Source organism: Oncorhynchus gorbuscha, linkage group LG11 (assembly GCF_021184085.1).
Source record: "Oncorhynchus gorbuscha isolate QuinsamMale2020 ecotype Even-year linkage group LG11, OgorEven_v1.0, whole genome shotgun sequence".
In the NCBI taxonomy this organism is placed as follows: Eukaryota; Metazoa; Chordata; class Actinopteri; order Salmoniformes; family Salmonidae; genus Oncorhynchus; species Oncorhynchus gorbuscha.
The window spans coordinates 1,413,126-1,439,206 of NC_060183.1; the positions used below are offsets into that span (position 1 = coordinate 1,413,126).

Consider the following 26,081-nt stretch of genomic DNA (forward strand, 5'->3'; position numbering starts at 1 on the left):
CTTTGTGCTGTTGTCGGTGTCCAATAATGTTTGCACCATGTTTTGTGCTGCTACCATGTTGTTATCATATTGTGTTGCTTCCATGTTGTTATCATATTGTGTTGCTACCATGTTGTTGTCATATTGTGTTGCTTCCATGTTGTTATCATATTGTGTTGCTACTATGCTGTGTTGCTACCATGTTGTTGTCATATTGTGTTGCTACCATGTTGTTATCATATTGTGTTGTTACCATGTTGTGTTGCTACCATGTTGTGTTGCTACCATGTTGTGCTGCTACCATGTTGTTATCATGTTGTGCTGCTACCATGTTGTGCTGCTACCATGTTGTTATCATATTGTGTTGCTACTATGCTGTGTTGCTACCATGTTGTTATCATATTGTGTTGCTACCATGTTGTTATCATATTGTGTTGCTACCATGTTGTGTTGCTACCATGTTGTTATCATATTGTGTTGTTACCATGTTGTGTTGCTACCATGTTGTGTTGCTACCATGTTGTGCTGCTACCATGTTGTTATCATGTTGTGATGCTACCATGTTGTTGTCATGTTGTGATGCTACCATGTTGTTATCATGTTGTGATGCTACCATGTTGTTGTCATGTTGTGCTGCTACCATGTTGTTATCATGTTGTGTTGCTACCATGTTGTTATCATATTGTGTTGCTACCATGTTGTGCTGCTACCATGTTGTTATCATATTGTGTTGATACCATGTTGTGTTGCTACCATGTTGTTATCATATTGTGTTGTTACCATGTTGTGTTGCTACCATGTTGTGTTGCTACCATGTTGTTCTGCTACCATGTTGTTATCATGTTGTGTTGCTACCATGTTGTGTTGCTACCATGTTGTATTGCTACCATGTTGTGCTGCTACCATGTTGTGTTGCTACCATGTTGTTATCATGTTGTGTTGCTACTATGCTGCGTTGTCATGTTGTGTTCTTACCATGCTGTGTTGTCATGTGTTGCTGCCATGCTATGTTGTTGTCTTAGGTCTCTCTTTATGTAGTGTTGTGGTGTCTCTCTTTATGTAGTGTTGTGGTGTCTCTCTTTATGTAGTGTTGTGGTGTCTCTCTTTATGTAGTGTTGTGGTGTCTCTCTTTATGTAGTGTTGTGGTGTCTCTCTTTATGTAGTGTTGTGGTGTCTCTCTTTATGTAGTGTTGTGGTGTCTCTCTTTATGTAGTGTTGTGGTGTCTCTCTTTATGTAGTGTTGTGGTGTCTCTCTTTATGTAGTGTTGTGGTGTCTCTCTTTATGTAGTGTTGTGGTGTCTCTCTTTATGTAGTGTTGTGGTGTCTCTCTTTATGTAGTGTTGTGGTGTCTCTCTTTATGTAGTGTTGTGGTGTCTCTCTTTATGTAGTGTTGTAGTGTCTCTCTTTATGTAGTGTTGTAGTGTCTCTCTTTATGTAGTGTTGTGGTGTCTCTCTTTATGTAGTGTTGTGGTGTCTCTCTTTATGTAGTGTTGTGGTGTCTCTCTTTATGTAGTGTTGTGGTGTCTCTCTTTATGTAGTGTTGTGGTGTCTCTCTTTATGTAGTGTTGTGGTGTCTCTCTTTATGTAGTGTTGTGGTGTCTCTCTTTATGTAGTGTTGTGGTGTCTCTCTTTATGTAGTGTTGTGGTGTCTCTCTTTATGTAGTGTTGTGGTGTCTCTTGTAGTGATGTGTGTTTTGTCTTATCATTTTAACCCCAGCCTCCGTCCCTGCAGGAGGCCTTTTGGTAGGCCGTCATTTTAACCCCAGCCTCCGTCCCTGCAGGAGGCCTTTTGGTAGGCCGTCATTTTAACCCCAGCCTCCGTCCCTGCAGGAGGCCTTTTGGTAGGCCGTCATTTTAACCCCAGCCTCCGTCCCTGCAGGAGGCCTTTTGGTAGGCCGTCATTTTAACCCCAGCCTCCGTCCCTGCAGGAGGCCTTTTGGTAGGCCGTCATTTTAACCCCAGCCTCCGTCCCTGCAGGAGGCCTTTTGGTAGGCCGTCATTTTAACCCCAGCCCCCGTCCCTGCAGGAGGCCTTTTGGTAGGCCGTCATTTTAAATAAGAATTTGTTCTTAACTGACTTGCCTAGTTAAATAAAGGTTAAATAAAAAATAAATTGTCAGTCACTGACAGCCACTTAATTAGTTATGCTCACTCAGATATTATATTGACATGCTGTAGGTCATTATAAAATGTGTGGAATTGCATGAAATTAACTTTAAAAAAAATAATAATAATATCTCTACAACCCCATGGCAAAATGTGTAGAATTTGCAGGAAATTAACATTTTCTTCCTCATCCTTCAAGAGGGGTGCCACTAAAATCTTGTTTAGGGCCCCAAAATAGGGGAGAACCGGCCCTGGACACAACTCTCTCTTTGTGCTTAATCTGCTGTGGGGCTGGTTCAGTGCAACAGTCTCTCTGCATCTGCGCTACCCTCTGACTGCTCCACTCCGCGGTCTGTGAATCACTAATCATGGGACAGCAGGGGAAAGGATGGCTGTTCTACGCGACCCTTCTTCTGGGGTGGGCAGTGTCTGTGCATGGTCTGACCCGGGCAGAGTTCTTCCCGTTCGGCAAAACCACTGGAGACCACGTTCTGGAACAAGGGAATGATCTGTCGCAACAACTAGCGCTGGATAAACCCGTTTTATTCTACGATGGAAAGTTCGATAACATCTTTGTAAGTTCACCTTTATGTTACTATAATGTGTATGATTGAGTAGCCACCTAAACAGACTACAGAAAAAAAGTGAATTCGGTTATAAAATCTGCGCATTTATGAGTGTGTTGAGTATGCACCCACGGGATGAATGATTTCCACAGTTAACAGGGGTTCAACATGCTGTCGGTTTGACCGATAGTATTCATTTTTTTACTTGTATAAATGAAATACCATGTTCTACGTGGATATTCATGAGGTATTTATATAGGTCGAGGCATATAGATAAGAAGTTTGGCAAGTAACACTTTGGCAAATCCTCATACAATATTATTTTAAACAGTTCCTTCAGGAAGTATGTATACCCCTGGATTTATTCCACATGTTGTTGGGTTACAGCCTGAATTCAACATGCATTACATATTCATACACACAAGACAAAATAAGGACAAAATGAAAACATGTTTTCCGACATTTTTTGCAAATGTATTGAAAATTAAATACAGGAATCTCTCAGTTACACAAGTAGTCACACCCATGAGTCAATCATTTGAAGAAGCACACATTTGGCAGCAATTACAGCTGTGAGTCTTTCCTGGAGTCTTTCTGAGTAAGGCTCTAAGAGCTGTGAGTCTTTCTGGGTAAGGCTGTAAGAGCTGTGAGTCTTTCTGGGTAAGGCTCTAAGACCTGTGAGTCTTTCTGGGTAAGGCTCTAAGAGCTGTGAGTCTTTCTGGGTAAGGCTCTAAGAGCTGTGAGTCTTTCTGGGTAAGGCTCAAAGAGCTGTGAGTCTTTCTGGGTAAGGCTCTAAGAGCTGTGAGTCTTTCTGGGTAAGGCTCTAAGAGCTGTGAGTCTTTCTGGGTAAGGCGCTAAGAGCTGTGAGTCTTTCTGGGTAAGGCTCAAAGAGCTGTGAGTCTTTCTGGGTAAGTCTAATAGTATTCCACACCTGAATTGTGCAACATTTGTCCATGATTCTTTTCAAAATTCTTCAAGCTCTGTCAAATTGATACTCAGTAATGTTTTAATCTTGAAAAACTCCCCAGTCCTTAATGATTACAAGCATACCCATAACATGATGCAGCCACCACTATGTTTGAAAATATAGAGAGTGATACTCAGTAATGTGTTGCATTGGAATAGCCGCAAACATAACACTTTTATATTCAGGACAAAAAGTGAATAGCTTTGCCACATTTGTTGCAGGTTTACTTTAGTGCCTTGTTGCAAACAGGATGCATGTTTTGGAGAAAAAATGATCCATCCTCAGTTTACTCCTATCACATTAAACTCTAACGTTGGCCTCATGGTGAAAATCCCTGAGCAGTTTCCTTCCTCTCCGTCAACTGAGTTAGGAAGGAAGCCTGTAACTTTGTAGTGACTGGGTGTATTTATACACCATCTGGTGTAATAACTTCACCATGTTCAAAGGGATGTTCAATGTCTGCTTTTTTTACCCATCTACCAATAGGTGCCCTTTGAGGCATTGGAAAACCTTCCTGGTCTTTACATTTAAGTCATTTAGCAGACGCTCTTATCCAGAGCGACTTACAAATTGGTGGATTCACCTTATGACATCCAGTGGAACAGCCACTTTACAATAGTGCATCTAAATCTTAAAGGGGGGGGGTGAGAGGGATTACTTATCCTATCCTAGGTATTCCTTAAAGAGGTGGGGTTTCAGGTGTCTCCGGAAGGTGGTGATTGACTCCGCTGTCCTGGCGTCGTGAGGGAGTTTGTTCCACCATTGGGGGGCCAGAGCAGCGAACAGTTTTGACTGGGCTGAGCGGGAACTGTACTTCCTCAGTGGTAGGGAGGCGAGCAGGCCAGAGGTGGATGAACGCAGTGCCCTTGTTTGGGTGTAGGGCCTTTGTGGTTGAATCTGTGTTTGAAAATCACAGCGCGACTGAAGGACCTTATTAGCTTGTCATAATAGTCCCATGTGGCTATTAGATCCAGTATGGAAAGCACTCATTTCTAAGTCACTCTGGATAAGACCGTCCACTAAATTACTAAAATGTCAAAATAAATAAATAAAGGGATTGAATACTTATTGATTAATTAATAATTGATTTAAGACATTTCAGCTTTTAATTTTTAATTAATTTGTTTAAAAAATATTATAATAATTATTACCCTTTGATGGAAATGTAATCCATTTTAAATTCAGACTGTAATGTGGAATAAGTGAAGGAGCATGAGGAGTTGATGCAGGTCGAGGGTTTACATTCTTTACATAGTCAATGAGTTGTATCAGTTGGATTGTGGAATGTGTGTGTGTGTGTGTGACCCCAAAACATTCCTCTATGTTCCTCAGGGGCTGTTATTGGCAATAGAGCCAAAGTCCAGCAAGAATTTTGTTGTGAAATATCTGCCTGCAACCCCCCCTGCACACACACACACACACACACACACACACACACATTCTCTCAGCCATGAGACACCCCCTCCACACATACTCTCTCTCTCAGCCATGAGACACCCCCTCAGTGGGAATACAGAGTGTATCCAGCTCTATCTGAAGTCATTCTGGGTCAAAACACTGCCCTAATTTTAACACCATGTGCCCAGTGTGTGTGTGCAGGGCCGGCCCTAGGCATAATCAACAGAAGCGGTCGCTTGGGGTCCTCGACCGCTAGGGGTCCTCGGTCGCTAGGGGTCCTCGACCGCTAGGGGTCCTCGGTCGCTAGGGGTCCTCGACCGCTAGGGGTCCTCAGTCGCTTGGGGTCCTCAGTCGCTAGGGGTCCTCAGTCGCTAGGGGTCCTCAGTCGCTAGGGGTCCTCAACCGCTTGGGGTCCTCGACCGCTAGGGGTCCTCGACCGCTAGGGGTCCTCGACCGCTAGGGGTCCTCGACCGCTATGGGTCCTCGGCCACTAGGGGTCCTCGACCGCTAGGGGTCCTCGACCGCTTGGGGTCCTCGGTCGCTAGGGGTCCTCGGCCGCTATGGGTCCTCGGCCGCTAGGGGTCCTCGGCCGCTAGGGGTCCTCGGCCGCTATGGGTCCTCGGCCGCTTGGGGTCCTCGGCCGCTTGGGGTCCTCGGCCGCTTGGGGTCCTCGGCCGCTTGGGGTCCTCGGCCGCTTGGGGTCCTCGACCGCTTGGGGTCCTCGGCCGCTTGGGGTCCTCGACCGCTAGGGGTCCTCGACCGCTAGGGGTCCTCGACCGCTTGGGGTCCTCGGCCGCTTGGGGTCCTCGGCCGCTTGGGGTCCTCGGCCGATAAGGGTCTTTGGTCCCTTGCAATACTTTCTATCAGTTGGATTGTGGAATGTGTGCGTGTGTGATTCCAAAACATTCCTCTATGTTCCTCAGGGGCTGTTATTGGCCATAGAGCCAAAGTCCACCAATAATTTTGTTGTGAAATATCTGCCTGCAACCCCCCCTCCACACACACCCACACACACTCTCTCTCTCAGCCATGAGACACCCCCTCCACACACACACACACACACACACACACACACACACACACACACACACACACACACACACACACACACACACACACACACACACACACCACACACACACTCTCTCTCTCAGCCATGAGACACCCCCTCCACACACACTCTCTCAGCCATGGGACACCCCCTCCACACTCCCTCTCTCTCAGCCATGAGACACCCCCTCCACACACACTCTCTCAGCCATGAGACATCCCCTCAGTGGAAATACAGAGTGTATCCAGCTCTATCTGAAGTCATTCTGGGTCAAAACACTGCTCTAATTTTAACACCATGTGCCCATTGTGTGTGTGTGTGCAGGGCCGGCCCTAAGCATAAGCAACAGAAGCGGTCTCTAGGGATCCTCGGTCACTTGAGGTCCTTGGTCTCTAGGGGTACTCGGCCTCTAGGGGTCCTCGGTCGCTTGAGGTACTCGGCCTCTAGGGGTACTCGGCCTCTAGGGGTCCTCGGTCGCTTGAGATCCTCGGCCTCTAGGGGTCCTCGGCCGCTTGAGGTCCTCGGCCTCTAGGGGTCCTCGGCCGCTTGAGGTCCTCGGCCTCTAGGGGTCCTCGGCCGCTTGAGGTCCTCGGCCTCTAGGGGTCCTCGGCCGCTTGAGGTCCTCGGCCTCTAGGGGTCCTCGGCCGCTTGAGGTCCTCGGCCTCTAGGGGTCCTCGGCCGCTTGAGGTCCTCGGTCTCTAGGGGTCCTCGGCCGCTTGAGGTCCTCGGCCTCTAGGGGTCCTCGGCCGCTTGAGGTCCTCGGCCGCTTGAGGTCCTCGGTCTCTAGGGGTCCTTGGTCGAGTAGCAGCAGCGTAAAAAAATGGGGTGGGAGGGGTCAATGCAAATAGTCTGTAGTCTTTAGCTGTTCAGCAGTCTTATGGTGTTCAGCAGTCTTTAGCTGTTCAGCAGTCTTATGGTGTTCAGCAGTCTTATGGTGTTCAGCAGTCTTATGGTGTTCAGCAGTCTTTAGCTGTTCAGCAGTCTTTAGCTGTTCAGCAGTCTTACGGTGTTCAGCAGTCTTACGGTGTTCAGCAGTCTTACGGTGTTCAGCAGTCTTACGGTGTTCAGCAGTCTTACGGTGTTCAGCAGTCTTACGGTGTTCAGCAGTCTTACGGTGTTCAGCAGTCTTACGGTGTTCAGCAGTCTTACGGTGTTCAGCAGTCTTATGGCTTGGGGGTAGAAGCTGTTTAGAAGCATTTTAGACCTAGACATGGCGCTCTGGTACCGATTTCTGTGCTGTAGCAGAGAGAACAGTCTATGACTGGGGTGGCGGGATTCTTTGACAATTTTTAGGGCCTTCTTCTGACACTGCCTGGTGTAGTTCTTGGATGGCAGGAAGCTTATCCCCAGTGATGTACTGGGCCGTACGCACTACTCTCTGTAGTGCCTAGCGGTCAGAGGCCGAGCAATTGCCATACCAGGTGGTGATGCAACCAGTCAGGATGCTCTCGATGTTGCAGCTGTATAACTTTTTGAGGATCTGAGGAATTATGCCAAATATTTTCCGTCGCCTGAGGGGGAATAGGCTTTTTCATGCCCTCTTCACGACTGTGTTGGTATGTTTGGACCACAATGGTTTGTTGGTGATGTGGTCACCAAGGAATTTGAAGCTCTCAACCTGCTCCACTACAGCCCCATGGAAGTCATGGACGTCCCCTAAATGAACATCACCTAATGTGGTATTGATATCAAAACAAGGAAACTGTTAACTCATTATAATGTAACGTGAAAATACTCTGAACCATCTTTAATCTTCTTCTCCTCATGAACCATATATCAGATTGGATCCAGATTCTATTTAGACACAGGACTGAACATGAACAAAGATATAGTTGAAGGTGGAAGTTTACATCCACTTAGGTTGGAGTCATTAAAACTAGTTTACATCCACTTAGGTTGGAGTCATTAAAACTAGTTTACATCCACTTAGGTTGGAGTCATTAAAACTAGTTTACATCCACTTAGGTTGGAGTCATTAAAACTAGTTTACATCCACTTAGGTTGGAGTCATTAACACTAGTTTACATCCACTTAGGTTGGAGTCATTAACACTAGTTTACATCCACTTAGGTTGGAGTCATTAAAACTAGTTTACATCCACTTAGGTTGGAGTCATTAAAACTAGTTTACATACACTTAGGTTGGAGTCATTAAAACTAGTTTACAGACACTTAGGTTGGAGTCATTAAAACTAGTTTACAGACACTTAGGTTGGAGTCATTAAAACTAGTTTACATCCACTTAGGTTGGAGTCATTAAAACTAGTTTACATCCACTTAGGTTGGAGTCATTAAAACTAGTTTACATCCACTTAGGTTGGAGTCATTAAAACTAGTTTACATCCACTTAGGTTGGAGTCATTAAAACTAGTTTACATCCACTTAGGTTGGAGTCATTAAAACTAGTTTACATCCACTTAGGTTGGAGTCATTAAAACTAGTTTACATCCACTTAGGTTGGAGTCATTAACACTAGTTTACAGACACTTAGGTTGGAGTCATTAAAACTAGTTTACAGACACTTAGGTTGGAGTCATTAAAACTAGTTTACATCCACTTAGGTTGGAGTCATTAAAACTAGTTTACAGACACTTAGGTTGGAGTCATTAAAACTAGTTTACAGACACTTAGGTTGGAGTCATTAAAACTAGTTTACATCCACTTAGGTTGGAGTCATTAAAACTAGTTTACATCCACTTAGGTTGGAGTCATTAAAACTAGTTTACATCCACTTAGGTTGGAGTCATTAAAACTAGTTTACATCCACTTAGGTTGGAGTCATTAAAACTAGTTTACAGACACTTAGGTTGGAGTCATTAAAACTAGTTTACAGACACTTAGGTTGGAGTCATTAAAACTAGTTTACAGACACTTAGGTTGGAGTCATTAAAACTAGTTTACAGACACTTAGGTTGGAGTCATTAAAACTAGTTTACATCCACTTAGGTTGGAGTCATTAAAACTAGTTTACATACACTTAGGTTGGAGTCATTAAAACTAGTTTACAGACACTTAGGTTGGAGTCATTAAAACTAGTTTACAGACACTTAGGTTGGAGTCATTAAAACTAGTTTACAGACACTTAGGTTGGAGTCATTAAAACTAGTTTACAGACACTTAGGTTGGAGTCATTAAAACTAGTTTACAGACACTTAGGTTGGAGTCATTAAAACTAGTTTACATCCACTTAGGTTGGAGTCATTAAAACTAGTTTACATCCACTTAGGTTGGAGTCATTAAAACTAGTTTACATCCACTTAGGTTGGAGTCATTAAAACTAGTTTACATCCACTTAGGTTGGAGTCATTAAAACTAGTTTACATCCACTTAGGTTGGAGTCATTAAAACTAGTTTACATCCACTTAGGTTGGAGTCATTAAAACTAGTTTACATCCACTTAGGTTGGAGTCATTAAAACTAGTTTACATCCACTTAGGTTGGAGTCATTAAAACTAGTTTACATCCACTTAGGTTGGAGTCATTAAAACTAGTTTACATCCACTTAGGTTGGAGTCATTAAAACTAGTTTACATCCACTTAGGTTGGAGTCATTAAAACTTGTTTACATCCACTTAGGTTGGAGTCATTAAAACTAGTTTACAGACACTTAGGTTGGAGTCATTAAAACTAGTTTACAGACACTTAGGTTGGAGTCATTAAAACTAGTTTACATACACTTAGGTTGGAGTCATTAAAACTAGTTTACAGACACTTAGGTTGGAGTCATTAAAACTAGTTTACATACACTTAGGTTGGAGTCATTAAAACTAGTTTACAGACACTTAGGTTGGAGTCATTAAAACTAGTTTACATCCACTTAGGTTGGAGTCATTAAAACTAGTTTACATCCACTTAGGTTGGAGTCATTAAAACTAGTTTACATCCACTTAGGTTGGAGTCATTAAAACTAGTTTACATCCACTTAGGTTGGAGTCATTAAAACTAGTTTACATCCACTTAGGTTGGAGTCATTAAAACTAGTTTACATCCACTTAGGTTGGAGTCATTAAAACTAGTTTACATCCACTTAGGTTGGAGTCATTAAAACTAGTTTACAGACACTTAGGTTGGAGTCATTAAAACTAGTTTACAGACACTTAGGTTGGAGTCATTAAAACTAGTTTACATCCACTTAGGTTGGAGTCATTAAAACTAGTTTACATCCACTTAGGTTGGAGTCATTAAAACTAGTTTACATCCACTTAGGTTGGAGTCATTAAAACTAGTTTACATCCACTTAGGTTGGAGTCATTAAAACTAGTTTACATCCACTTAGGTTGGAGTCATTAAAACTAGTTTACATCCACTTAGGTTGGAGTCATTAAAACTAGTTTACAGACACTTAGGTTGGAGTCATTAAAACTAGTTTACATACACTTAGGTTGGAGTCATTAAAACTAGTTTACATCCACTTAGGTTGGAGTCATTAAAACTAGTTTACATCCACTTAGGTTGGAGTCATTAAAACTAGTTTACATCCACTTAGGTTGGAGTCATTAAAACTAGTTTACATCCACTTAGGTTGGAGTCATTAAAACTAGTTTACAGACACTTAGGTTGGAGTCATTAAAACTAGTTTACATCCACTTAGGTTGGAGTCATTAAAACTAGTTTACATCCACTTAGGTTGGAGTCATTAAAACTAGTTTACATCCACTTAGGTTGGAGTCATTAAAACTAGTTTACATACACTTAGGTTGGAGTCATTAAAACTAGTTTACATACACTTAGGTTGGAGTCATTAAAACTAGTTTACAGACACTTAGGTTGGAGTCATTAAAACTAGTTTACATACACTTAGGTTGGAGTCATTAAAACTAGTTTACATACACTTAGGTTGGAGTCATTAAAACTAGTTTACATACACTTAGGTTGGAGTCATTAAAACTAGTTTACATACACTTAGGTTGGAGTCATTAAAACTAGTTTACATACACTTAGGTTGGAGTCATTAAAACTAGTTTACATACACTTAGGTTGGAGTCATTAAAACTAGTTTACATACACTTAGGTTGGAGTCATTAAAACTAGTTTACATACACTTAGGTTGGAGTCATTAAAACTAGTTTACATACACTTAGGTTGGAGTCATTAAAACTAGTTTACAGACACTTAGGTTGGAGTCATTAAAACTAGTTTACAGACACTTAGGTTGGAGTCATTAAAACTAGTTTACATACACTTAGGTTGGAGTCATTAAAACTAGTTTACAGACACTTAGGTTGGAGTCATTAAAACTAGTTTACATCCACTTAGGTTGGAGTCATTAAAACTAGTTTACATCCACTTAGGTTGGAGTCATTAAAACTAGTTTACATACACTTAGGTTGGAGTCATTAAAACTAGTTTACATACACTTAGGTTGGAGTCATTAAAACTAGTTTACATACACTTAGGTTGGAGTCATTAAAACTAGTTTACATCCACTTAGGTTGGAGTCATTAAAACTAGTTTACATACACTTAGGTTGGAGTCATTAAAACTAGTTTACATCCACTTAGGTTGGAGTCATTAAAACTAGTTTACATCCACTTAGGTTGGAGTCATTAAAACTAGTTTACATACACTTAGGTTGGAGTCATTAAAACTAGTTTACATACACTTAGGTTGGAGTCATTAAAACTAGTTTACATCCACTTAGGTTGGAGTCATTAAAACTAGTTTACATCCACTTAGGTTGGAGTCATTAAAACTAGTTTACAGACACTTAGGTTGGAGTCATTAAAACTAGTTTACATCCACTTAGGTTGGAGTCATTAAAACTAGTTTACATCCACTTAGGTTGGAGTCATTAAAACTAGTTTACATCCACTTAGGTTGGAGTCATTAAAACTAGTTTACATCCACTTAGGTTGGAGTCATTAAAACTAGTTTACATCCACTTAGGTTGGAGTCATTAAAACTAGTTTTTCAACCACTCCACAAATTTCTTGTTAACAAACTATAGTTTTGGCAAGTCGGTTAGGACATCTACTTTGTGCATGACACAAGTAGTTTTTCCAACAATTGTTTACAGACAGATTATTTCACTGTATCACAATTCCAGTGGGTCAGAAGTTTACATACACTAAGTTGACTGTGGCTTAAGAAGCTTCTGATAGGCTAATTGAAATAATTTGAGTCAATTGGAGGTGTCCCTGTACAAACAATAGTACGCAAGTGTAAACACCATGGGACCACGCAGCCGTCATACCGCCATAGTAAAACAAGTCCCATATCGACATAACCTGAAAGGCCACTCAGCAAGGAAGAAGCCACTGCTCCAAAACCGCCATAAAAAAGCCAGACTACGGCGTGCATCTGCACATGGGGACAAAGATCGTACTTTTTAGAGACATGTCCTCTGGTCTGATGAAACAAAAAGAGAACTGTTTGGCCATAATGACCATCGTTATGTTTGGAGAAAACAGGGGGAGGATTGCAAGCTGAGGAACACCATCCCAACCGTGAAGCATGGGGGTGGCAGCATCATGTTGTGGGGGTGCTTTGCTACAGGAGGGACTGGTGCACTTCACAAAATAGATGGCATCATGAGGTAAGAAAATGATGTGGATATATTGTAGCAACATCTCAAGACATCAGTCAGGAAGTGTCAGGGTTTTCCTGTGGTGAAGTAGAGGAGGACCAAAACGTAGCGTGGTTATATTGACTCATGTTTAATCAAAAACAGATAAACATGAACACTACAAAACAATAAACGTGGAAAACCAAAAACAGCCCTATCTGGTGCAACACACAGAGACAGGAACAGTCACCCACAAAACCCAACACAAAACAGGCTACCCAAATATGGTTCCCAATCAGAGACAATGACTAACACCTGCCTCTGATTGAGAACCATATCAGGCCAAACATAGAAATAGACAAACCAGACACACAACATAGAATGCCCACCCAGCTCACGTCCTGACCAACACTAAAACAAGGAAAACACATACGAACGATGGACAGAACGTGACAGAACCCCCCCCAAGGTGCGGACTCCGATTAAAACCTAAACCTATAGGGGAGGGTCTGGGTGGGCATCTCTCCACGGTGGCGGCTCTGGCGCTGGACGTGGACCCCACTCCATAATTGTCTTAGTCCACCTCCTTAGTGTCCCTTGAGTGGCGACCTAGCCGCTTAACCTTGGCCTAGGAAACCTAACAATGGGCCCCACTGGACTGAGGTAGCTCGGGACCGAGGGGAAGCTCGGGACCGAGGGGAAGCTCGGGACCGAGGGGAAGCTCGGGATTGAGAGGAAGCTCGGGATTGAGAGGAAGCTCAGGCAGGTTGAAGGATATACCAGATCCTGGCTGGCCGGTGGTTCCGGCAGATCCTGGCTGACTGGTGGATCCTGGCAGACTGACGGATCCTGGCTGAATGGTGGATCCTGGCCGACTGGCGGATCCTGGCCGACTGGCGGATCCTGGCCGACTGGCGGATCCTGGCCGACTGGCGGATCCTGGCCGACTGGCGGATCCTGGCGGATCCTGGCTGAATGGCGGATCCTGGCCGACTGACAGATCCTGGCCGACTGGCGGATCCTGGCCGACTGGCGGATCCTGGCCGACTGGCGGATCCTGGCCGACTGGCGGATCCTGGCCGATCCTGGCTGACTGGCGGATCCTGGCCGACTGGCGGATCCTGGCTGATCCTGGTTGACTGGTAGTTCTGGCAGATCCTGGCCGACTGGCGGATCCTGGCCGACTGGCGGATCCTGGCCGACTGGCGGATCCTGGCGGATCCTGGCTGACTGGCGGATCCTGGCTGACTGGCGGATCCTGGCTGACTGGCAGTTCTGGTGGATCCTGGTTGACTGGCGGATCCTGGCGGACCCTGGCAGACTGGCGGATCCTGGCAGACTGGCGGATCCTGGCACACTGGCGGATCTAACTTATCCTGGCAGACTGGCGGATCCTGGCCGACTGGCAGATCCTGGCCGACTGGCCGACCCTGGCCGACTGGCCGACCCTGGCCGAATGGCGGATCTAACTGATCCTGGATGACTGGCAGATCCTGGCCGACTGGCGGATCCTGGCCGACTGGCGGATCCTGGCCGACTGGCGGATCCTGGCCGACTGGCGGATCCTGGCAGACTGGCGGATCCTGGCAGACTGGCGGATCCTGGCAGACTGGCGGATCCTGGCAGACTGGCGGATCCTGGCAGACTGGCGGATCCTGGCAGACTGGCGGATCCTGGCAGACTCAGACTGGCGGATCCTGGCAGACTCAGACTGGCGGATCCTGGCAGACTGGCGGATCCTGGCAGACTGGCGGATCCTGGCAGACTGGCGGATCCTGGCAGACTGGCGGATCCTGGCAGACTGGCGGATCTGAGATCCTGGCTGACTGGCGGATCCTGGCCGACTGGCGGATCCTGGCCGACTGGCGGATCCTGGCCGACTGGCGGATCCCTGGCCGACTGGCGGATCCTGGACCGACTGGCGGATCCTGGCGGATCCTGGCTGAATGGCAGATCCTGGCCGACTACAGATCCTGGCCGACTGGCGGATCCTGGCCGACTGGCGGATCCTGGCCGACTGGCGGATCCTGGCCGACTGGCGGATCCACCTGGCGAACCCAACACAAAAACAGGTCCTGGCTGACTGGCGGATCCTGGCAGACTGGCGGATCCTGGCAGACTGGCGGATCCTGGCAGACTGGCGGATCCTGGCAGACTGGCGGATCCTGGCCGACAGGCGGATCCTGGCGGATCCTGGCTGACTGGCGGATCCTGGCAGACTGGCGGATCCTGGCAGACTGGCGGATCCTGGCAGACTGGCGGATCCTGGCAGACTGGCGGATCTAACTGATCCTGGCTGACTGGCGGATCCTGGCCGACTGGCGGATCCTGGCCGACTGGCGGATCCTGGCCGACTGGCGGATCCTGGCCGACTGGCGGATCCTGGCCGACTGGCGGATCCTGGCCGACTGGCGGATCCTGGCGGATCCTGGCTGAATGGCGGATCCTGGCCGACTGACAGATCCTGGCCGACTGGCGGATCCTGGCCGACTGGCGGATCCTGGCCGACTGGCGGATCCTGGCCGACTGGCGGATCCTGGCGGATCCTGGCTGACTGGCGGATCCTGGCCGACTGGCGGATCCTGGCCGACTGGCGGATCCTGGCCGACTGGCGGATCCTGGCTGATCCTGGTTGACTGGTAGTTCTGGCAGATCCTGGCCGAATGGCGGATCCTGGCCGACTGGCGGATCCTGGCCGACTGGCGGATCCTGGCGGATCCTGGCTGACTGGCGGATCCTGGCTGACTGGCGGATCCTGGCTGACTGGCAGTTCTGGTGGATCCTGGTTGACTGGCGGATCCTGGCGGACCCTGGCAGACTGGCGGATCCTGGCAGACTGGCGGATCCTGGCACACTGGCGGATCTAACTTATCCTGGCAGACTGGCGGATCCTGGCCGACTGGCAGATCCTGGCCGACTGGCCGACCCTGGCCGACTGGCCGACCCTGGCCGACTGGCCGACCCTGGCCGACTGGCCGACCCTGGCCGACTGGCACTTCTGGCGGATCCTGGCTGAATGGCGGATCTAACTGATCCTGGATGACTGGCAGATCCTGGCCGACTGGCGGATCCTGGCCGACTGGCGGATCCTGGCCGACTGGCGGATCCTGGCCGACTGGCGGATCCTGGCCGACTGGCGGATCCTGGCAGACTGGCGGATCCTGGCAGACTGGCGGATCCTGGCAGACTGGCGGATCCTGAGACTGGCGGATCCTGGCAGACTCAGACTGGCGGATCCTGGCAGACTCAGACTGGCGGATCCTGGCAGACTGGCGGATCCTGGCAGACTGGCGGATCCTGGCAGACTGGCGGATCCTGGCAGACTGGCGGATCCTGGCAGACTGGCGGATCTAACTGATCCTGGCTGACTGGCGGATCCTGGCCGACTGGCGGATCCTGGCCGACTGGCGGATCCTGGCAGACTGGCGGATCCTGGCCGACTGGCGGATCCTGGCAGACTGGCGGATCCTGGCAGACTGGCGGATCCTGGCAGACTGGCGGATCCTGGCAGACTGGCGGATCCTTGCAGACTGGCGGCACTGGCGGCGCTGGGCAGACTGGCGGCACTGGGCAGACTGGCGGCGTTGGGCAGACTGGTAGCTCAGACGGCGCTGGGCAGACGGGTGGCTCAGACCGCGCTGGGCAGACTGGCGGCACTGGCGGCACTGGGCAGACTGGTAGCTCAGACGGCACTGGGCAGACTGGCGGCGCTGGACAGATTGGTAGCTCAGCCGGCGCAGGGCAGACGGGTAGCTCAGACGGCGCTGGGCAGACTGGCGGCACTGGCGGGGCTGGGCAGACAGGAGAAAAAGGCTCTGGTAGCGCTGGACTGAGGAGCACTGGTGCCTCTGGAATGAGGGGCTCTGGCGCCTCTGGAATGAGGGGCGGTAGCTCTGACAGCGCCGGACAGGCGGGACGCACTGTAGGCCTGATGCGTGGTGCTGGCACTGGTATGCCGTGCATACTATGCCAAACCAACAGCTTTCTTTCTACTCTGTCCAATACATCCTCCACACTCTCAGACTCAGCACTCTGCTTCGCCGACAGCTCCAATTCCATCCATGGCTCTGCCCAGGGTCCTTCTCCATCAAGGATCTCCTCCCAAGTCCATTTATCCAAATAGTGCAGCATCTCCCACTGCTGCTGCTGCTGCTCCTGTTGCTGCTGCCTCTGTTCCTTCTCCTGCTGCTGCTTTTGCCATTGCCCGTTACCACGCCGCTTGGTCCTTGGTTGGTGGGTGATTCTGTCAGGGTTTTCCTGTGGTGAAGTAGAGGAGGACCAAAACACAGCGTGGTTATATTGACTCATGTTTAATCAAAAACAGATAAACATGAACACTACAAAACAATAAACGTGGAAAACCAACAAAAAAAAAAACAGCCCTATCTGGTGCAAAACACAGAGACAGGAACAGTCACCCACAAAACCCAACACAAAACAGGCTACCTAAATATGGTTCCCAATCAGAGACAATGACTAACACCTGCCTCTGATTGAGAACCATATCAGGCCAAACGTAGAAATAGACAAACCAGACACACAACATAGAATGCCCACCCAGCTCACGTCCTGACCAACACTAAAACAAGGAAAACACATACGAACGATGGACGGAACGTGACAGGAAGTTAAAGCTTAGTTGCAAATGGGTCTTCCAAATGGACAATGACCCCAAGCATACTTCCAAAGTTGTGGCAAAATGGCTTAAGGACAACAAAGTCAAGGTATATGAGTGGCCATCACAAAGCCCTGACCTCAATCCTATAGAAAATGTGTGGGCAGAACTGAAAAAGTGTGTGCGAGCAAGGAGGCCTGCAAACCTGACTCAGTTACACCAGCTCTATCAGGAGGAATGGGCCAAAATTCACCAACTTATTGTGGGAAGCTTGTGGTAGGCTACCTGAAACGTTTGACCCAAGTTAAACAATTTTAAAGGCAATTCTGCCAAATACTAATTGTGTGTATGTAAACTTCTGATCCACTGGGAATGTGATGAAAGAAATAAAAGCTGAAATACATCATTCTCTCTACTATTATTCTGACATTTCACATTCTTAAAATAAAGTGGTGATACTAACTGACCTAAAACAGGGAACATTTTACTAGGATTAAATGTCAGAAATTGTGAAAAACTGAGTTTAAATGTATTTGGCTAAGGTGTATGTCAACTTCTGACTTCAACTGTAGATTCCTTGCTTGTTCTCCAACTGATCTCATGTCCTTTCTGTGAGCGCCGTTGTTGTTGACCATTCTAATGTTAAACAGTCACAGTAAGGTACATATTGTTGCTCAGAAATGATTTGATATTGGGATAAAACGGCTACATTGGAGCTTTAAAACTGCAATATTTTCTCTGCGCCCCATTGCAAAATATTGCATAAAATTCACTTTAAAATTGACAATAACAATAGCATTTAGCCTGCAAGGTGTGTGGGCCCCCCAACCAAATCTGCCTTACGGACCCCAAAAGGCTAGGGCCGGCCCTGTGTGTTATAACTGTCTCCACCCCCACCATGTCCTACAACAGTATTAGAACTTTTGTCTCTCCTGTTCACTCTGGTCAAAGCCCTTGTTATTAGGACATAATAACCTCAGCTCCCCCAACCCTGGAGTGGACTCTGATAGCCCCTCCACATCAGAAATATAAATAAACACGAATAAACACAAAACGTAATGAAAACCGAAACAGCCTATACTTGTCAACTAACACAGCGACAGGAACAAAGACACTAAGGACAATCACCCACCACAAACTCAAAGAATATGGCTGCCTAAATATGGTTCCCAATCTGAGACAACGATAAACACCTGCCTCTGATTGAGAACCACTCCAGACAGCCATAGACTTTGCAGTTAACATGGGAGGGCAATCCCAAATACATACACATGGGAAACCATTCAAAAACTCCATGCCACACCTGGCCTGACCCAATACATGAAAAAAACCACAAAATACATGGGAGGGCATTCCATGGGCGAGATTCAGGTCATTCATAGTCTGACATGGGAGGGCATTCATAGTCTGACATGGGAGGGCATTCATAGTCTGACATGGGAGGGCATTCATAGTATGACATGGGAGGGCATTCATAGTCTGACATGGGAGGGCATTCATAGTATGACATGGGAGGGCAGTCTGACATGGGAGGGCATTCATAGTCTGACATGGGAGGGCTTCATAGTATGACATGGGAGGGCATTCATAGTATGACATGGGGGACATGGGGGGCATTCATAGTCTGACATGGGGGGCATTCATAGTCTGGTGGGGGGCATTCATAGTATGACATGGGAGGGCATTCATAGTCTGACATGGGGGGCATTCATAGTCTGACATGGGAGGGCATTCATAGTCTGACATGGGAGGGCATTCATAGTCTGACATGGGAGGGGGCAGGGGGGGGCAGTCTGACATGGGAGGGCATTCATAGTCTGACATGGGAGGGGGCAGTCTGACATGGGAGGGCATTCATAGTCTGACATGGGAGGGCATTCATAGTCTGACATGGGAGGGCATTCATAGTCTGACATGGGGGGCAGGGGGGGCAGTCTGACATGGGGGGGCATTCATAGTCTGACATGGGAGGGGGCAGTCTGACATGGGAGGGCATTCATAGTCTGACATGGGAGGGGGCAGTCTGACATGGGAGGGCATTCATAGTCTGACATGGGAGGGCATTCATAGTATGACATGGGAGGGCATTCATAGTCTGACATGGGGGCAGTCTGACATGGGGGCATTCATAGTCTGACATGGGAGGGCATTCATAGTCTGACATGGGGGGACATGGGGGCAGTCTGACATGGGGGGCATTCATAGTCTGACATGGGAGGGCATTCATAGTCTGACATGGGAGGGGGGGTCTGACATGGGAGGGCATTCATAGTCTGACATGGGGGGCAGTCTGACATGGGGGGGCAGTCTGACATGGGAGGGCATTCATAGTCTGACATGGGAGGGCATTCATAGTATGACATGGGGGGGCATTCATAGTATGACATGGGGGGCATTCATAGTCTGACATGTGGGCTGTTAGTCTCTCTGTGTCCTGATGCAGACCCTGTCTGACTATGTGGGCTGTTAGTCTCTCTATGTCCTGATGCAGACCCTGTCTGACGATGTGGGCTGTTAGTCTCTCTGTGTCCTGATGCAGACCCTGTCTGACTATGTGGGCTGTTAGTCTCTCTGTGTCCTGATGCAGACCCTGTCTGACGATGTGGGCTGTTAGTCTCTGTGTCCTGATGCAGACCCTGTCTGACTATGTGGGCTGTTAGTCTCTCTATGTCCTGATGCAGACCCTGTCTGACTATGTGGGCTGTTAGTCTCTCTATGTCCTGATGCAGACCCTGTCTGACTATGTGGGCTGTTAGTCTCTCTATGTCCTTATGCAGACCCTGTCTGACTATGTGGGCTGTTAGTCTCTCTGTGTCCTGATGCAGACCCTGTCTGACTATGTGGGCTGTTAGTCTCTCTATGTCCTGATGCAGACCCTGTCTGACGATGTGGGCTGTTAGTCTCTCTATGTCCTGATGCAGACCCTGTCTGACGATGTGGGCTGTTAGTCTCTCTGTGTCCTGATGCAGACCCTGTCTGACTATGTGGGCTGTTAGTCTCTCTGTGTCCTGATGCAGACCCTGTCTGACGATGTGGGCTGTTAGTCTCTGTGTCCTGATGCAGACCCTGTCTGACTATGTGGGCTGTTAGTCTCTCTGTGTCCTGATGCAGACCCTGTCTGACTATGTGGGCTGTTAGTCTCTCTATGTCCTGATGCAGACCCTGTCTGACTATGTGGGCTGTTAGTCTCTCTATGTCCTGATGCAGACCCTGTCTGACTATGTGGGCTGTTAGTCTCTCTGTGTCCTGATGCAGACCCTGTCTGACTATGTGGGCTGTTAGTCTCTCTATGTCCTGATACTGACCCTGTCTGACTATGTGGGCTGTTAGGGTCTGCATCAGGACACAGAGAGACTGTCTGACGATGTGGGCTGTTAGTCTCTCTATGTCCTGATACAGACCCTGTCTGACTATGTGGGCTGTTAGTCTCTCTATGTCCTGATACAGACCCTGTCTGACTATGTCAGTCAACCCATGTTGTTGCTGATTATTGACAGTTTGTGTTTGTTCTACATTTCAGATCAACACCAATGGGTTCGTTGCCATGGCAGAGCCCAGTGCTGAGTCCACATACCTTGGTAAGATGCCCGCCGGGTTCGGCATGATCGCGGCCCTGCACGGTGACCTGGATACTGGTGACGGCGTGGGTAAGGTGTACTACCGTCAGGATGCCAGCCCAGCCACCCTGCGGCAGGCTGCAGAGCAGATTAACAGGGCTTTTCCAGAGGACGATGAGGTGAGAGAGAGAGAGATGGAACATTTGTTTTACTTTAACCAAGACATTGTACAACTGGCAATAAGCTGAATTGCGAGTACAATTTACATTGTAAAAATATTTCACTAAAACCCTAAACAAAATGCATACTGTTAGTCTAAGCACTGAATGAATTAAAGTAGCTGTTACTTGTATTTACTAGGTGGAGCCGGAACACGCGGTGGTCGTCACCTGGGTCGATGTGGCTTCCAGGCAACACCATGACCACAGCAGAGGAGACGGACTGGAGAAACAGGTGAGAACAGAATTACCAGTCAATCAATCAATCAAGTTAATGTATTAATGTGGAAAGAGAGGTGGTCCTTCTGTAGCTCAGTTGGTAGAGCATGGCGCTTGTAACGCAGGGTCAATCAATCAAATGTATGCACACATGACACACATGACTGTAAGTCGCTTTGGATAAAAGCGTCTGCTAAATGGCATATATTATTATTAGAGGTTACAAAATGCTTTAGAGTAGCTGACCTGGACCCCAAAGAGCAGGCAGAAGCAGTGATTGTGCATTCTTGTGTCTAAATCTTAACAATGTAACCGTGTTGTAACTCTCTTTTGTAATCTCTCTTTCAACAGAGGAATAGCTTCCAGCTGGTGATAGCATCAGCTGAGACGACCTCCTATGCCATCCTGCTCTACCCCAGGAAGGGGATGCAGTTTGCCTCCACAGCTGTAGGAGGCAGTAGTCAGGCCATGCAGGCGGGCTTCAGTAAAGGGCTTGTCAAGTACCTGGTGTTCAGCACCCGACAGGGACCGTACTACCGCATCACCACCGAGAGGGAGACCTCTGTCAGGGCGCTAGCAGAGTAAGTACTGGTCTTTTTATTTAAAAAATAACAGGGCAGACATATTGAGACCTACAGTGGCTTTCAAAAGTAATCACCCCTCTTGGCATTTTTCCTATTTTGTTGCCTTACAACCTGGAATTAAAATGGATTTTGGGGGGGGGGTTGTATCATTTGATTTACACAACATGCCTACCACTTTGAAGATGCAAAATATTTTTTATTGTGAAACGAATAAGACAAAAAAAACAGAAAACTTAAGTGTACATAACTATCCCCCCCCCTCCTCCCCAAAGTCAAGACTTTGTAGAGCCACCTTTTGTAGCAATTACAGCTGCAAGTCTCTTGGGGTAATATCTCTATAAGCTTGGCACATCTAACCACTGGGATTTCTGCCCATTCTTCAAGTCAAAACTGATCCAGCTCTTTCAAGTTGGATGGGTTCCACTGGTGTACAGAAATGTTAAGTCATACCACAGATTCTCAATTGGATTGAGGTCTGACTAGGCCATTCCAAGACATTTAAATGTTTACCCTTAAACCACTCAAGTGTTGCTTTAGCAGTATGCTTAGGGTCATTGTCCTGCTGGAAGGTGAACCTCCGTCCCAGTCTCAAATCTCTGGAAGACAAACAGGTTTCCCTCAAGAATTTCCCTGTACTTAGTGCCATCCAAAATTCCTCCAATTCTGACCAGTTTCCCAGTCCCTGCCAATGAACACATCCCCACAGCATGATGCTGCCACCACAATGCTTCACTGTGGGATGGTGTTCCCGGGGTGATGAGAGGTGTTGGGTTTGCACCAGACATAGCGTTTTCCTTGACGGACAAAAAGTTCAATTTTAGTCTCAATTGACCAGAGTACCTTCTTCCATATATTTGGGGAGTCTCCCACCTGCCTTTTGGTGAACACCAAACATGTTTACTTATTTTTCTCTGGCCACTCTTCGGTAAAGCCCAGCTCTGTGGAGTGTACGGCTTAAAGTGGTCCTACGGACAGATACTCCAATCTCCGCTGTGGAGCTTTGCAACTCCTTCAGGGTTATCATTGGTCTCTATGTTGCCTCTCTGATTTAATGCCCTCCTTGCCTGGGCCGTAGGTTTTGGTGGGTGGCCATCTCTTGGCAGGTTTGTTGTGGTGCCATATTATTTTCATTTTCTTTATAATGGATTTAATGGTGCTCTGTGGGATGTTCCAAGTTTCTGATGGTTGTTTATAACCCAACCCTGATCTGTATGTCTCCACAACTTTGTCCCTGGCCTGTTTGGAGAACTCCTTGGTCTTCATGGTGCCGCTTGCTTGGTGGTGCCCCTTGCTTAGTGGTGTTGCAGACTCTGGGGCCTTTCAGAACAGGTGTATATATACTGAGATCGTGTGACAGATCATGTGACACTTAGAATGCACACAGGCAGACTTTATTTAACTAATTATGTGACTTCTGAAGGTAATTGGTTGCACCAGATCTTATTTAGGTGCTTCATAGCAAAGGGGGTGAATACATACAGTTGAAGTCGGAAGTTAACCAATCCTGTGAACAGGTTAGGAACCCCAAGAGTTAACCAATCCTGTGAACAGGGTAGGAACCCCAAGAGTTAACCAATCCTGTGAACGGGTTAGGAACCCCAAGAGTTAACCAATCCTGGTTAGGAACCCCAAGAGTTAACCAATCCTGTGAATGGGTTAGGAACCCCAAGAGTTAACCAATCCTGTGAACAGGTTAGGAAGCCCAAGAGTTAACCAATCCTGTGAACAGGTTAGGAACCTCAAGAGTTAACCAATCCTGTGAACAGGTTAGGAACCCCAAGAGTTAACCAATCCTGTGAACGGGTTAGGCAACTCAGGTGTCTATACCTCAACAGCAAAGTTAGATAAGATGGAAGTTTATGAAGTTGGGCCTTGTAAACAGAAAGGAAGCAATGTAGGGGTCTTTCGAGAAGTCCAGCCAACTCTTTGATACAGTATGCAGTGATGAGTACAAACACGGCTGTAACAAAACAAAGAGCATTATGGTAGATGGCATCCAAAGGTTTGAGAGTTTTAGCAGCTGCACTTATAATAAATAATATCATCATAATCAACAACAGATTAAAAGGTTGACTGAATAATCTGCTTCCTGCTGATTAGAGAAAGTCACCATCTGTTTCTGTAGAAAAAAGCCAACTTTAAATCTTAGCTTCTTAACAAGATCATCTATATGTTTTATAAACATCAACATCAAATCCATATCAATCCAAACGCCTGAGTATTTATATGCAGGAACACGTTCGATCTAATAAGCGAACATGTAGTTCATCTGAAACATTCTAACGAGAGTCTAAAAACAACATGTATTTAGTTTTGCCATTATTTAGCACAAGTTTTAAATCAGCAAGGGATTACCAAGCTTTGTTGCTGCGTAGCTAAATATTTTGACACAACCTGATCAACAGTCAGGGCAATAGCATACATCGTAGTATCATCTGCATATACTAGACAAATATTTAAAAGATTGGACCAATAGTGTCTATGTAAATAGTGAAGAGAACAGGTCCCAACATCGACCCCTGTGGTACACCTTTATGTACTTCTAGACATTCAGACTTAACCCCATTAATCACAATGGCCTGAGTTCCGTCACTGAGATGAATCATGAAACATGCGTCAGAGCTCAGGCCCATCGAGGACAACTTATTCAATAAAATAGCATTATCAACAGTATCAAAAGCTTTTGACAGGTCCACAAACAAAGCAGCACATTTCATTTTAGTGCCTAAAGCATTGACAAGATCATTAACTACTGAAGTGTTTACTGTAGTAGTGATGTCCAGGTCTAAACCCTGATTGGATGTCCAGGACTAAACCCTGATTGGATGTCCAGGTCTAAACCCTGATTGGATGTCCAGGACTAAACCCTGATTGGATGTCCATGTCTAAACCCTGATTGGATGTCCAGGACTAAACCCTGATTGGATGTCCAGGTCTAAACCCTGATTGGATGTCCAGGACTAAACCCTGATTGGATGTCCATGTCTAAACCCTGATTGGATGTCCAGGACTAAACCCTGATTGGATGTCCAGGTCTAAACCCTGATTGGATGTCCAGGACTAAACCCTGATTGGATGTCCAGGTCTAAACCCTGATTGGATGTCCAGAACTAAACCCTGATTGGATGTCCAGGACTAAACCCTGATTGGATGTCCAGGACTAAACCCTGATTGGATGTCCAGAACTAAACCCTGATTGGATGTCCAGGACTAAACCCTGATTGGATGTCCAGAACTAAACCCTGATTGGATGTCCAGGACTAAACCCTGATTGGATGTCCAGGCCTAAACCCTGATTGGATGTCCAGGTCTAAACCCTGATTGGATATCCAGTACTAAACCCTGATTGGTTTACATTCAAAATACATTTCTCAGATAAAAAAGAGCAAAGTTGTACATTTACCAATGATTCTAGTCTTACCTAGACCAGGAAGCCTTGAAATGGGGGGCGAGAATGATTACGATCACTACTATCCCCCTTATGGAGAGGCAGCACAAGAGATGACTTCCATACTTTCTGAATATTTCCTGATATCAATGTTAAATACAAATGGTGGGTTATTGAGCCAACAACTTAACACAAGGCTCTTGCAGAGTATGTTGTGATGCCTTGTCACTGAAGAAACTAGGTATACTGGTCCTAGATCTGTTTGTGCTGTCTTGCCAACTCTTGTGGTCCTACCGGGAAACAGTGGGTTAACTGCCTTGTTCAGGGGCAGAACAACAGATTTTTACCTCGTCAGCTCAGGGATTTGATCTTGCAACTTTCTGGTTACTAATGCATCACTCTAACCACTAGGCTACCTGCTGCCCCACTTTGTTCCACCAATGTCTGTGAGGGAGGTCATGTTTGGTAACCCACAGAACTACAGAGATAATACTGCAGGATAAGGCCATTCCTTTTGGCAGTTCCTCTCGTGATCACTCCTCCTGCTTTATCTATCTCCAGGGAGACCAACTCAGGTAAGCGAGGTGTGTGGGTGTACGAGATTGGGACTTCCCCTTACTTCACCAGCGTGGCCCCAGGAGAGGTGACAGACCTGCCCCCACACACAGGCCTGGAGTCAAGGGTCTCGGAGGAGGCTACCTCAAAGAGGTATCCTGGAGGAGGACAACAAGTGACGTATCCTCCCTACGAACCGGAGGAGGAGGTGTATCGCAAGGAGCAGCCTCACCAGGGACCTCACCACGGGGGCCAGTTCACAGTCCACACGGTCCAGTACCAGCCTCAGGTGGTGGTAGTAGATGATGGAGACATCAACGTGGATGGTAGGTTCACATTGTATGGTAGCAAGGGAAAAATAACTTTACTTTGAAT

At 46.9% G+C, this 26,081-nt stretch overlaps 1 protein-coding gene across 1 annotated transcript in view; it reads left to right on the forward strand.

The window, feature by feature from the left end:
• Positions 1–2,365: 2,365 nt before the first annotated feature.
• The window catches only part of nid1a (nidogen 1a), a 92,142-nt gene continuing 68,426 nt past the window's right edge, over positions 2,366–26,081 (forward strand). The window contains exons 1-5 of the mRNA XM_046290715.1: positions 2,366–2,659; positions 20,706–20,921; positions 21,103–21,195; positions 21,531–21,760; positions 25,713–26,032. Of these exons, the coding sequence (XP_046146671.1) occupies positions 2,453–2,659; positions 20,706–20,921; positions 21,103–21,195; positions 21,531–21,760; positions 25,713–26,032 (1,066 nt within the window). The 5' untranslated portion in view covers positions 2,366–2,452. The remainder of the gene's footprint in view (positions 2,660–20,705; positions 20,922–21,102; positions 21,196–21,530; positions 21,761–25,712; positions 26,033–26,081) is intronic.